This window comes from Hippocampus comes, unplaced genomic scaffold (assembly GCF_001891065.2).
Source record: "Hippocampus comes isolate QL1 unplaced genomic scaffold, H_comes_QL1_v1.1 scaffold93, whole genome shotgun sequence".
Lineage (NCBI taxonomy): Eukaryota > Metazoa > Chordata > Actinopteri > Syngnathiformes > Syngnathidae > Hippocampus > Hippocampus comes.
In genome coordinates, this window is record NW_017805481.1 from 167,791 (window position 1) to 182,490 (window position 14,700).

The 14,700-nt window shown below is 42.2% G+C and overlaps 2 protein-coding genes across 9 annotated transcripts in view; one reads left to right on the forward strand and one right to left on the reverse strand.

Annotated features, from left to right (window-relative positions):
- Nucleotides 1–303: 303 nt before the first annotated feature.
- rpl19 (ribosomal protein L19) lies at nt 304–2,993 on the reverse strand. Of its 2 annotated transcripts, none has more exons than XM_019875771.1 (6): nt 2,901–2,993; nt 2,451–2,557; nt 1,607–1,729; nt 1,407–1,527; nt 582–692; nt 304–499 (listed from the first exon to the last, which is right to left on the reverse strand). In XM_019875771.1, exons 1-6 carry the CDS (start codon nt 2,903–2,905, stop codon nt 376–378), a joined length of 591 nt encoding a protein of 196 aa, XP_019731330.1. In that variant the 5' UTR covers nt 2,906–2,993; the 3' UTR covers nt 304–375. The 2 variants fall into 2 exon arrangements, with proteins under 2 accessions (XP_019731330.1, XP_019731331.1); XM_019875772.1 differs by having other exon boundaries at nt 2,878–2,925.
- A 3,120-nt stretch (nt 2,994–6,113) lies between these two features.
- The window catches only part of cacnb1 (calcium channel, voltage-dependent, beta 1 subunit), a 25,084-nt gene continuing 16,497 nt past the window's right edge, over nt 6,114–14,700 (forward strand). For 3 of the 7 annotated variants that reach the window (XM_019875746.1, XM_019875747.1, XM_019875752.1), the window contains exons 1-2: nt 6,115–6,386; nt 9,397–9,483. In XM_019875746.1, coding sequence (XP_019731305.1) covers nt 6,297–6,386; nt 9,397–9,483 — 177 coding nt within the window. In that variant the 5' untranslated portion in view covers nt 6,115–6,296. Of the gene's footprint in view, nt 6,387–9,396; nt 9,484–13,021; nt 13,840–14,700 lie in introns of those variants that run through there. The other 4 variants (XM_019875748.1, XM_019875749.1, XM_019875751.1 and 1 more) reach the window with 3 other exon arrangements.

A 14,700-nucleotide genomic window follows, 5' to 3' on the forward strand; every position in this document is an offset into this window, starting at 1 on the left:
TATATATATACACATAGAGAGATGCTACTTTGCGTATTTTCATAGTTCTGGACATAATGTAGTGTATATGCTTCTTGTGGCATCTTGGTGTGATGGGTGTGTCATGATTTTTTTCCCCCCATGTAAACAAAATAAAAGCTTTGCCTCAAAGGTTTGTGGTTCACAGCATTTCAGCTGTATTTTGTTCAAGTGAAAAACACTTACTTGTTGAGGCATGTTGGCAATTATCACAAACCACATCTGTCCAACCTTTTTTAAAAAAAAAAATGTTTGTGTTGAGTCAAAAGCAGAAAAGGCGTCATGTGTCTTTATGTACACTTTTTATTTTCAGCGATCCACACACAACACATGTAGGCAGGAGATGACAAGCCTCGATCACTTTTTGCCCTCATCCTCCTTGGACAAATTCTTGATGATTTCCTCCTTCTTGGCCTGGAGACGTTCCTCTCGGCGCTTGCGGGCCTCCTTGGTCTTGGTACGGCGGGCCTCGGCTTGATCGCTACAAAAAGAGAAATTGAAACGAACCGTTTAATTTAAGGTCCGCTGGTGAGAATGACGTCAAAGTGCGGCGGCACACGTACGCCAAGAGCTTCTTGCGAGCTTTGTCAGCCTTCAGTTTGTGAATGTGCTCCATGAGGATGCGCTTGTTCTTGAACACGTTACCCTTGGCCCTCAGGTACAAGCTGTGATACCTGGAGAGGAAAAAAAAAAAACAGAATTCAGTGTTATTCAATATTGGTGCTCCCAAGCTATATTGTGGTTCAACTACAACAGCTATAATATAGCGCAGGAAAGAAATCTGTAGTTTCCTACTGACATCAACCACAACTGGACACATCTGCAGCCTCCATGTTGCAGGACATGAGCGTTGGAATACAGAAAGTTGATAGCTACTGTAAACTGTTAAAAATAAATTATTGTGAGTTCCTGTGCCATTACATTACAGGTGGAAAGGACGGTCTAATTTCACGGGACAAATCTTGAATCAGAGTGGGCAGATAAGGATTTGAAGAGGAAAAGATCGCGATTGCGGCTCTCACAAATTAGAACTATGCTCACATCCAGTCCACACATTTATGTTCGTTCTAAACACTAAGGTTTAGCAACTTTGGATTTCACATTTTTCTCACAATTTTATAATACAGGTGTGCCCCACATAAGTCTGTCATTTTTTACAAATCGACATTTGAAGTGTTAAACAGACGTCCTTTTTTTGGTTTCACAAGGGGTGATGGATTTGAAAATGCGAGAACTCTGCCCATTGCACGCAATATACACCTAACGTTGAGTAGCAGTCGATTGTTGTCATGACATAATATGAAACATATCCATGTCAGAAATGTAGTATTCTTTGATTACCGAAATCCTATTCTAAATTCCATTTTCTAGACGCCTATTTTCATTACATGTGCCTGTCGATCTTCTTGGATTCCCTGTAGCGGCGCAGCAGGCGACGCAGGATCCTCATGCGGCGCATCCACATCAGCTTCTCGGGCATACGGGCATTGGCGGTACCCTTTCTCTTGCCTGTGGACGGGAAGGCAAACTGTGGGGAAAAAGGCCTGGTACACAGTCTCGGTTGCAGCAGGCAGTGTGAGGCACCTACCGACGCCCATGTGCCTGCCCTTGCGGCGTGCCAGCGTGTTCTTGCGGCAGCGGGCCCTGGAGTGGACCGTGACGGGCTTGCGGATAATGAGACCATCCTTCACCAGCTTGCGCACCTGCTGGCCTGGAAGGAACAAAAGGAACAGAAGTGAGGAGGAGTTGAAGGACTAGTTAGTACTGAGTCTGCTTGGAAAATGGCGCCCTCTATTGTCAAATGTCAGTATGCACACTTAGGAGATTTGACCATGCTTGTCTAGACTCAACATTTTTTGGAGGAAAATATATTTACATGGAAACAAAGCCCTGTGATTCCTCTTTTAAAGTTTGCCTCCAAAAATCCTCTTTCAATAAAAAAAAAAAAAGCAATGGCATTTAACACGGAGGTCGCTGAACATAAAAAAATACATCACTTTCATTAAAAAAATAACATGTACACATGATAATGTCATTCCAAATAGGTTGCCTGTTTAAAAAAAAACAAAAACTTTTGGCATTGAAAGAAACCCTGCTTCTACCAGTTTTGGTTTTATATTTTATGACAAGAGCAGAACCAGAAATGGAGGGGTGTCTGTCACATGTCATTTAAGCAGGAAAATCGCATCACTTCAATGAATGAATGGAGTATTTCTTTACCTGTATCCTACAAGGATAATAAGCCTGTCTACAGAATGAGTCTATGTATAAAGTGATACGGGCACAGATACAATTCCTTTTTTTTTTCAAGGGGGCATTTGGAAGGGCCTACTTCTAAAGATATTTATAGCGTATTAAGATCAAGAGTATTTGGAGATTTTAGATGAAATAAGCAGGGCACTTCGTCTTACTTATATTTCGGGTGTACTTACGGGAGTTGGCATTGGCGATCTCGTTGGTCTCGTTGGGGTCGAGCCAGACTTTTTTCTTGCCACAGCGTAGCACGCTGGCGGCGAGCCTCTTCTGGAGCCTGAGCATGCTGCAAGAAAACAACACACAATTGAACAACTAACATATAGACGAATATTCTTAAAATATACATGGATATATATGTTGCATTTCTAACGTGGACTTGGGAATGCCGAGTAAATAGCTGATGTTGCTAACCGCTAGCCGGGTTGACAATATGGCCTCTCCGCTCCGCTACATCGTGTGACGCGAAGCAACGATAAAACACGCCATGGCGGCATTTGGACGTGACGTTGCTACCTCTGCTACTCAAATGTAACATATAACGTTTTAACTGAGAAGCGCGTTGTGTAAATAAATTGTTTTGGGACAATTTAAATCGGCCATTACTTTTCTTTCGACAGCAGTCCTACCTCATGGCTGCTACTTCGATAGAAAAAGAGCGATTTCGGCAATGGTCAGGAATGTACCATTACTGAGGCTAGTCCATCTCGATCTATGAAATAGCTTTCTTCGAATGCAGACTCAATTTAGAAGCACTATCGCCTAGTTTACTTAAAATAACTGTTTATCAGGCTCAACATAATAACATTTCGTTTTTCCTTGGTAGATACACTCATTGTACTTAACAATATCCTCAATGTAATCCCCTTTTTACCATAATGGTAACGACCACTGTCGTTCTGGTGCATTGTGGGTCGTATGGCTGCAGTAAACTTTTATACCACACGAGGACACTGTTGGGGTGGCTAAAGGCCCTGGAGCAATTTAGTAAAAGTTATTCGTAAATATTTTATGCGTAGGACTATGGAATCCTATCACCTTCAAGTAAAATCAGAAAAGAAATGTTTTTAAAAAGCTGACAAAATCTATTTCAAAATAAACACGGAAAAAAATGTCAGCCTGTATAATATCAGTATTTTTGGGAGGAATTGATGCTGCCACTATGTGGCACCTTTGTGTCAAGACCCCATGTTGAAGTGAATTGTGGAGTTTCATTTCGACAAAAAATATGTTTTTCCACCGTCGTGTGACATGTTTAGGCAGTTCTAAATCTTTTTTTTCCCAATTAATCATGGATTTATGCAATTCGCATTGGGCTTGGTCGCTATCCCCCATGAAGACTGCCATGAAATAGACTCGATACAGTGCTCCTCATTCTACTGCGTTTACTTGCTATACAGACGCAGCTTGGCAGCAGTAACAGGCCGTTGCCATGGGAACATTGCAAGCCAGCAGTGTGGGTGCATGCATGCACTCCTTCACCTGAGGTAACCGACAATATCTCCAGCATAATCTATCCGCAAAGATAAAATGCTGCTCCATTTAATAACCAAACAGGATATGTTATTTGGCTATAAAGAGAGAATTAAAATGTGGAAAAACGGCTACACGAGCATGTAGTTCACTTCCAGTTACTTTTTCTTTCAGAGCATGTTGAGGTGGTGATTTTCCACCAGCTTGTGTAACTATGAGTAAAATGCACACCAAAAATGTAGTGCTACTTTATCCTGTCAATACTTCGAGGTAAGCCATAATTTGACTACCTGTTTCCATTTCTTCTACAGTCCATCGAGGCAGTGGCATCCCGCCGGCCTGTTCAGCTGTAGGTAATATTTACAGCAATATTTTCTAAAGGGTAAGGTTGCTTTGCTCTTTTTGCTTTTCAAAATTCCAGTTCCAGACCCGTTCATTTAAATTAATGTCACAGCCCGTTTGGACAGCAGCATCAGATTAAGCTAGTTAGCTAATACCAGCAAGAAAATTTGCTCAGGGGTCACACTATTTTGCTATCTCTTTACTTAGTAGAAGCATCACCACAACACTGCGTGGACTTTTACTTCCTGTCAATTTTGCTTCTGCAAGTTATTTAGGCACCAGCATCCCATAAGGTCTGCTACGGTACTTTTGCTCTCTCTTTACATTATCATTCCATGATGTTAAAACCCTTATCCGACAGGTACTTTTACTTCTGGTTTCTATTACTTTTGCAGTCTCTTTAGGCAGCAGCATGCCTGTCGGTGCATCAGTGACCGGAACAAATTTTGAAAAAGGAAGCCTCTACTTTTCTATATTCTTAAGAAGCAGTAGCATGGTGTGAACTTAAAACCACAACATCTTCATGCACTTTTACTTCCTGCTTCCATTTCTTCTGCCTGAATAACTTTTGTGGCACGCTCATGCCTTATCCTCACCATCAGGTTATGATATGTATAAAAATTAGATGCCTGTGATATAATCTAATAGCCTTTGCTGTTGCCATGGCATCATGCATGCTGCTAAACTAGGAGACGGGCTTGTTTTCCCATCATTATATACTCCAAATTGCAATAATTCAGCATGAATATAGATTGTAAGAAATGTGACAAGTCTGGAGCATAAATCTCGGACGCTCTCTCAAGTAGTACTGCAAACTAAGCAGGATAATAATGATCCACTTTTGATAAAATGATGACTGCTAATTAAAAACAATCACCAACAAGGGATCAGGTAACAAGCGTGCTCAGCCACGCTTGCAGGTCCCAAAAGAATGTCCATAGAGCCCCTCTTTAAGATATCACATCATATTTCATGCAGCATGTACAAGCACTTAAATAGCTACTGCATATACTGTATTCTATGAAGGGTAGCTTGGGCAAGTGCAACATTTGTTTCAAAACTGAAAATATTGAGCGGGTTTTGAGTTTTGAGCAAGATCACCAAACAAATCAGTCTCGTAATGTGAAGCCACATGGAGAACCAAAGATGAAAATGGTGTAGGGGTACCGATTATTGTGGCTTGTTAAATATTGTTTGTCACCGATAGAAATTGATTCTTGCAAAATGTAACATTCAGGAACACCTTGTTATATCCAGTATATTTTAGCCACACATGCGGTAATATTAATGTTAATAATATGTTACTAAGACCTTTTGTGGGAGAGTATGTGGTCTCCCCCATCAATCTATGCGCTCTGTCCGGCAGGGCGGGGCTGTTGGGCTCCCAGCCGGAGAGAGAAATAACATCAATGTCGAAACATGACACTGGAAGTAAGAGCTTGAAGCCTTTGAAATAAAAGCAGCCAGATGAGTGCCCCTGCTATTAGTTTTTTTCGGGCGCTCTTAATATTTTCAAAAGTACACCAGCATCCGTTTACTATTGTATTCTGTTGTATTCCTTTAAAACGGGATTTAAAAGCATTTTTGAATTTTAAGTACACTCGACCCTCTGAATAGGACTGCACCATTATATATATGTGCAGTGAAAAAATTAACCCCGTCTAAATTCTTGAAATAACAGGGATTAACCTCCATTCATGTTGTCCTCGAAAAATGGGGATTGCCCAACCCACCCGTAAATAAATCACCCCCCGCCCCCCCACACAAAAATATAGGGGGAGAATGATATTGATAGCATGATTAAATTAATAAGACTTCCATTAATAATGAAATAAATACAGAATAAGTGGCTATCAGATTAAATGGAAAAGTAAAACAAATAATACAATGCAATAATATTAAAATACAGTAAATAATACTTTCTACGCAAAGCCAAATTACATTGCACGCTAGTATTTCCCCTTTTCGTTTATTTTGACAGCAACAACCGGATGTTTGTACTTACTCTTCCGCTAACTTAGCAACACGGTGCTTCCTTCCTCCGCTCTCGTCTGCAGGCTGACAGCGAAGGCAGCTGTTGCCATTCCACTCAGCATCGGCCAGAAGAGCCCCACTGACACGACAGAGATGAGTCCGTGGACGCCGACGTAAACACCCCCCTCCCCCTCACCTAAAATACATTCTTTGATCAAGGGCCAAAAGTTAAATCAATGGTACAGAAAAGTAGTATGTCCAGGACGCCTTCCAGCTCAACCCAGGAGATCCAAATGGACATGTTCGACCCCCATCCCCAGGCACAGGTAAGAACAAGAGAGAATTAAAAAAAAAAAAAAAAAGACACACCATATTCACGACAAACAGACTTGCATCCGTTTTCTGGCACCAAATTAAATGTTGCGTGTGTTTTCCAAAAGAGATTAACAGGTTGTTTGCCACTTGCACATTTGCTTTCATTGAACTGATTCACCCACGGGAACGTTTTCAATGTACATTGACTTACAATTTTCTCAAATATATTTTAATTTTTTATATATACGTATTCTATGCCTTATTGCATGTGAGCAGATGGTAATTGGTGGTTAATAATCAGCGTTTGTGCACACAGTGGCGCGATAAGCGATGCCAGGATGTCCATTGGATGCGATGCAAAGCCACGCCTTTGTGTCACTCCACACACAATGTGTCATAATTACAAGAAAGTAGAAGCAGAAGAACACATTTGATCGCGAAGAAAATCATCAGTATCGTAAACACCCGGAGGCCGCTTCATTAGGTACACCTGCACAATGAAAAAGGGTGGCAATGCTCACTTTGAAGTTGTCATTTCATCAGTTTATTATTGTGCATGTCGTTTCTAACGTTTGAGTACACATATTTTGTTCCAAGGTCGTAAGAATGATGATTATGACAGTAATAAGATGTTTATATATTTTGATTTTCAAAGAACAGATATTTAAAGTAAGTAAATGTTACGTTTCACAAAATAAAAACAATAAAATACATATATGAACAACATAACAAATGTAAGAATGTATATATTTTTGTGTATTTTATTTTCTGTTTTTTAAAAATTAATAAATCGATAATGATGTATAAAAATATATTAAAAACAATGTTCATTTTTTTAGGACTACACTGATGCCAATTCCGATATTTCACTTACTAAATTCATTTTTCTGAGGAAAAACGGTGTTAAACCGAAATGAGGTTAGTAGTTCTGATAGATACATAAACATTGAAAACAATAAATATATTTTATTTTAAAAAATGAAAATGAGCCGACTGGTAGCAAAGTTTGCCTCACAGTAACAATGTTCCAGGGTTCGAATCCGGCCTTCCTGTGTGGAGTTTGCTTGTTCTGCCCGTGCCTGCGTGGATTAACCTTGTACAAATGTACCTAATATTGTGGCAAACAAGTGAATTTGGTTCACTTTTTTGCTTCCATCATTGAGAGTATTGATACTCCTCACTTCTCTGTGGTGTCACCTCACATCAGCCGCAAATAGGCTGTACCGTTCTTTTTCGGGGCGATTGAGTGTGGAAACACAACACAAGACAGTGTTTTTTTTGTTGTTGTTGTTTTTTTTGGTAAAAAAGGGGAACAAACACACCCACACTGAGCACACTCATTGTCTCTCCATATGCAGTGAGAGAAACCAGCGCTTCCAATCATGCCTTCACTCCCACTCCTCCCGGCCTCCTCATCCTCTCGGCCCCCTCAAAGTTCTCCGTGTACCAGGAAACTTGAACTTTAGTCTCAACTTGCGTCTGATGCCGTGAAATGTTTATTGCCACGTCCAGCTGCAGTTTACCGACAAACTACACACAAGGAGAATGACACTTTGTGTATTTAAAACAACCACTTAGCTTTGCCTCTCAGACTGCCAGCTTAATGCTAACCCTAAATAGCAACAAAGTGAACACAAATGGTGCACTAACTCATGTCGGTCGACAATATAACAGTACTCACGGTCATATATTCTTTATCTTCCATGAAGAATGACATATATTAGTGCCGTACTGATGAGCTGAGAGGAAAGAAACAAGTGGCCCAATGTCATGGATAAAGTGGGATGAAAATGGGCGATTTAAATATGTCAAGTCTGTATGTTTTTATGATGTACAATATTATGGGGTGCTATTTTTCCTTATTAAAATACATATTACGATATTTGTTGTTCTTTTCTTGGGGCGGCTGGATCATAATTAGGGCGTTTCTATTTATTTTTATTTTTTTTACCTGAGAAAGTAAATCCCTTGTGTGTTTTTTACATACTTGGCCAATACATTTGATTCTGATTTTTAATGGAAAAAGATGATTAGAGATGAAATTTGCATTCCTTGCATTTGATCTTTTGATGAACAATGGTCAACATTTGGATCTTAAAGGAGCAACTACTCCCCGTAGTTTGATTTAGGTTGCCATTTTTAAGCTATTTTGTGATACCCATCCAGACAATCGGAATTGTAAGCTTTCCACCTAACTGTGATGAAACTAATCTCATTGATTTAAATATATAACCCGGTGGGCAGGAAAGGAAGTTTGCCCCCGCCAGGCTTCCACTTGAATAAACACCCCTGCTTGCTTCCTCTTTAATTATATACTACTTTTAATCTGGTGAGACATTTAGTAACACAAATCCCTGGCGCTTCCTGTTGCTGACATTTGCCTGGCCTTTTTTTTTTCCCCCCCTCCCCACTGACAAGGAGCTAAATACACTTTTAGAAATTAAATCTCTTTTTTTATGAGCTGTGACCTGCGGGTTTGGCGTATTATTACAATAAATTAATGCAACACTCATGAGTGGTTTGAGTTCGCTGGTGTACCTAATAAAGTGTCCGCTGAGTGTCATACAGGTGGGCATTCTGTTAGGCGGCACGTTTTTCTTCCGATGCAGCCGCCATTCTCTTCACGCGGGAAGAAGAAGAAGAAAAAGAAGAAGAAGAAGAACAGGCCGTCTCCCCGGCAAACGTGATTAGTCGGCATTGCGTAACCATGGCGATGTGGGCAGGGTGGGCTTCTAATGTAATGAGCGCCCTCTGCCCAACCCGGATAGAACCCATTTGGCAGGGGTCCGCCAATCTGATTAGAGGGTTGCAACGGAACATGAAAAATGAGGAGTCGCCTTGCCTGCTCATGAATTGTGTGTGTGTGTGTGTGTTTTCCCTCTCAGGCTAATGTCGCCTTATCTACAACCCCATCGCATACAGCGGCCAGGGCTTTTAGAACGATCTGTTAAGATAAATCACTATGTGTAGGCAAACTTTTTTCCTTTCAAACCCACACCCACGCTTCTCTCTTTTCCTCAGGGCAAGTACGCCAAGAGGAAGAGCCGCTTCAAGCGCTCCGATGGAAGCACCTCATCTGACACCACGTCCAACAGCTTTGTCCGACAGGTAACATCCCTCCTGTTTGGCTCATCCTGTTATGAAACATGTCACAGACTCAAAACTCAAAAACGTTTTCGATAGTTTAACAGTGATCTCATACTGTGAATGCTTCGTCATCTCATTCAAGACGAGAGACAAAGTATTTTAGGCTTGGAGCGCCGTTTGACTAAACTAAGACTAGATGACGTACGAACGAGGTCCCAATGACTTGTTTTGGACTAAATGACTTGGAACTAGTGATACGTTTGATACCAAGGAGCTAGAACAAAATTGGGGTTTAGATTTGGATGAGATCCCCTTTTTTTTTTTCTTTTTTTTTTTTTAAACTTGGGTCTTCGTTTCGACTTGGGTCTAATTACTCTAAACTAGCTTGAGACTCAGTTGACTCGACCCAGTGATTTAAGATTTACTGACTTGGGATCAAGGACCAGAATAAAAGAGATGTCAACCTCACGGCTCTCGAATTGGTTTCGATGAAGTCTAAATGATGTAGTTTAGTTTTCGGCAAAGGCTCAACTCTTTTGACTCTGGAGTTCTTTTTGACCAGGATGAAACAATCATTTTAAACCTTCTTTGGACTATTTACTTGGATATCGTTTTAAGCTTGGAGTGACTCAATTACGAGCTTTAGGCCTCAAATTAATGACTTGGATCAACTGGCTGTCTGTATCGTTCTGGTTTACAGCAGCACCTGTTGCTTTGGCATGCAACCGATGTCCTGCCTTTTCATCTGAAAAACATCACGACCAAAAAGCCTGTAGGCACCCTATCGGTTTTGTACCCAATTTTCACCCGATTTTTCATTTCGTTCTGCTCAAGGCCAAGGCCCTGTATGGGCATTATAGTCTCGCACACACCTACGCAAGAGCATACTCATTCAAACACGCACAGATGCACACAATCAACCGTCGGCGGAGCTGGCTGGTGCACCGGGGCTTGGTTTCTATGGCAACCAGGCCACTGAATCTCCCCCATGTGCGCAGCCACAGTGGGATAGAGATGCGAGGGAGACGGCGCTTCGACGGCGTTCTGTTTTTGCGCGTGGGCCGCCACCGCGGCCTACGTGTTTGCGTAGCCTCGTTCGCGCGTCAAGTTCAACAAAAACATGATGAAGATGACTGTCTGCCGCGGACGCTGCTGATGCGTGCTGCGCTTTCCTGGGCGATGACATGCTGTGGTTGGAAGGGGATGTGATTTCCTGCTACTGATACACCGATAATAGTATCACAACATTCCCATTCATTTCGGACTCCTTTTATTTAAAGACCCCGTGAAGTGAATGAAGATGTTTGTTTTGACATGCGTTACACATGTTTGAATGTAAGTGCTGAAAATGTGCAAAGACTACTACTGACTGAATTATGGAGACATACCTGTAGTATCGTGTTAAACAGTTTTTCAGCCTTTCCGCTTTCTAGATTTTTTTCTTTTTTTGGGGGGGGGCCACGACTAAAACATGATTAAGTTACACATTTCAGTGACCGGAATGAGTTATCTCTCCCTCACTACTGTTCAATATATAATTTTAGCAGTTAGCTAGCAATTAGCTATATATAGTTTGTGCAGTTAGCTAGCTAGCTGTGCCTATTCCCTGAAAACGCATCTTCCATGGACGCCACACTTTGTAGAACCGCCCGGTGTGGTATTTTCAGTTCCTAACTGTTATGTACTTTGTGTTACATAAAGCATTTACATATAACTAGCAGGATGTATGTGCTTGAATGCCTTTCATATAGTGTGAGACACAGGCTGAATGGCGTGTGTCACCGTGTTCATAAACGGTCGGGTTTCCATGAAGGGTTTTTGTGATGTGGACCTACACAATGCTAAGTGAGAAGGCGACGTAGCGGATGAGCCCGCCACCGGTCCGTAAGTCTGTTAGCTTGTGAGCTAGCTGGTGGCTAGCGCCTCTCGTCAGGGCGTGTAAGGCCCCACAAAGGCTCGGTGGGATGTAATCTTCCCAGCCATCCGAGGCTTGAAGCAGATATATTTTTTTTTTAGCTCAAACATGTACTGTAGTGATGTGTAGCCATAAGAAAGATTTTGGACATAGTAGTATTTTACGGACTGCTGACAGTTGAACAGAGAGCATGGTTTCCATGCACTGTGAAAGGCCTGATTTTTCACTGTTTTGAAGCCACATTTGAAATACTTGGGTGTTAAGAAGACGTTTATTTAATAACATACATAACCGTACAATAAAACATAAGACTTGACACATTTATCAGGAGCAGTTGCAGCTTCAATTTGCTGATTGTGGTCACGAATGCAGGGCAAATGAGACCAATTCAGATCTTGGCATGACAAGTCTCAAGCAGGGGTTCTCAAAACTTTTGACCTCAGGTATCTCTTACAGGGGAGAATATTTTCCAAAGACCCACCAATGCTAATTAAACATAATTACCACATGCGCCCATCATGTCATACAATTCTGTATTCCGCTATTGTCATTAGCTGACATGGACTCCGACCACCACCAACGTGGCTGAACAGAGGACTCTGTTTTAGACCCACAGGGTTGTGTGTTGTTGCTGTCAGTGGTGACATATGAAAGCCAGCAGGGGCCCCCCACAGTTGCTGCAGTCTGGCCAACTGGTAGATCTTCATTCTGTCACCCTCGCCTGGTGACTTTGTTGTCATCAGCAAGAGCCGGCTGTTGATCGGGTCACAGGTTGCCCTCTAGTGGACACATTGGCCCCAAATTACAAAGTACTGGCGCACCACCTATCTGATAGAAGATATCGCTTCTTTCACTAGTGAAAGGACAAGTAATCTGTTTTACCAATTTGATTTAGGATCTGATCTGTAGATTAATATTTGGATTTTTTTTTACTTTAGACCTCCATTAAAATAGGACAAGATGACATTGGATTTGAACCAAGCAAAAATGACTTCAATTGGCTTTGGAGTTCAGATCTGCACCCATATATAGCTTTGGACTTGACTTCAGAATTGGAATTGACTTGAAGCAAATTACATAAATCTTGAGTTGAAGACCTAGATTTATTCGACGACTTTACATCGGTTTGAGAGTTGACCGTAGCAACTTGCTTCAGACTTGGGCCAGATGACTTTGGACTTGCTCAAGACTTGGAACACCTGAACTAAATGACTGTAGTTCTGCTTTAGACTTGGGCTCAAGGATTTAGGACTTGGTTATCACTGAAGAAAGTGGCATGGAACTTGAGCTTGGTTGAGACCTGGACAAAAGGGTTTTGACCCGATGTGTTGGTCAAGATTACTTTAGTTATGGAATAGAACAAGAAGCCCCCTTCAGACTTGCGTTAAACTCTGAACAAATGACTTTCAACTTGAACTGGGATTTGGATTACATGACTCTAGAACTGCCCGAGACCTGGACAAAATGACTTTAGGTTTTGGCTCTCGGAGCTTGTGTTAGGTTAAGACTGGAACTCAATGACTTCAGTCAAATCGACTTTGTACTTGAATCAAATTTACTTTGATTCACATTTATTTGAATTTGAGTTAAGACCTGGACTAAATGACTTTTGGCACCCTTCGGACTATGGTAAATGGCTTGGATTTACAACTCGTAAATAAAAACTCAAGACTTGCTTTTGACTTGAGCCGTATGACTTTTGATGTTGTCGCGGCTGACTGCGAATCGTGGCGAAAATATTAAACTGCATCAAACGCTTGTAGAATCGCTTCAGATTCAGACCGACATTTTCTCTATCGGTCTTCAGTCTCATATTTGTCAAGGTTGTCCACAGCCAGTTGCTTCAAAGTGGTCCTGGACAGGGTTCTGCGTGTCCATAGGAGATCATCATCAGCAGAATGAGAGAGTGAGCTGCAGAAAGGGGAGGGGGGTTTCCCTGGGCACTGCCCCCATCCTATCCCACGTCAGCTGGGGCATTGGATGGCTGACGGCTGCATACCAAGCCTCCTCCTCGGCCTCGACGCACTTAGGTCCCTGTTCCTGCCGGGCCCGGTGGCTAAATATATTTCCCCAGTTTGCAAATGTAGCACAAGTCCTGCAACCCGACCCCCATCCCGCTGGCTCCGGTTCCCTTCCTTTACACAAGGTTCACGTTCCTTTGGGTTGTGGAGGTACACGGGAGAGTGCGGTGGGGTTGGCTGGGCGGAAAGGGGTTGGAGGTTAACAGAGCGTCTCCCGGTTTACTCACACACACTCACACACACACAGACACACACACACTGGACTCTTTTCTGGATCTCTCTGCTCATGTACACTTGTCAAGCTAGCACACGCACACTAGTTGCCACTTCACACACACAGTCTGCGGACTCCGGCACTGCCCCCCCCTGGGTCGGCCGCGGTGAGGAGAGTGTGGCAAAGGAGGCATGGAGAGGACTGAACGGATTCAACGGCCCGTCGTGGTAAGAAGAACCTTGTCGATTTTTTTCGGCAGCCTTTTTGTTGGACTAAGTGTGTGTGTGTCCAGGCCTTGACAGGTGCCTTTTTTTTTTTTTTTTTGGGCTCTGAGATGTCGTCATTCGGGTTGGAAATATGAATTTTGCCACCAAGCGTCCTGATAGCACCGTAACTCTGGGTCAGCGGCTTGCTTTGTAATTCCATTTTGGGTTGGTCACAGCTGCTGGGAAGGCTCTGTGTTTTTAATTTAGACTTCCAGTCTCACCGGCTGCGTCGAGTGCTATGCGCAGCGACCAGTCAGCTTTCCGGCACCAGCGATGTGGCCATTTCATGGAGAGACTTTCCACTTTACTTACGCAAAGGACCGACTCATGAGGAGGAAGATGGTGTATTTTTTTTTGAGGGGAAACTTCAGGAATGGGTGTACAAAGTAATAAAAGCATCAGAAACTTAAAGCTATTAAATTAGCCGTTGAATGCATTACGAAAATATACCTGATTCATGTTTTGTTATAGTAATTCATTTACTAGCAGCGCAAGACGAGTTTACGGGGGAGTGCAGTTATTGTCGCTCTTAAATAATCATCCTACTTTGGATCATTAATTTGTTATTTTCCGACATCAAAATAGGACAACGTTGCGGCTTCACCTGATGCTATTTTTCATCAACAATAGATTGGTGTTGACTTCCGAGTAATATTTTTTCCTCGTGCTTTTATCATGCTTTTGCACTTGGCTTTATGAATGCATTCATTTTTCAAGCTGCAAGGCTTTTTCTGAGTTGTCATATACCGACATGCAAAATGATGCCCAATTTTTAGCGACGCTGGCGGCCCCGGTGGTCCAGTGGTTAGCGCGTTGACCTCA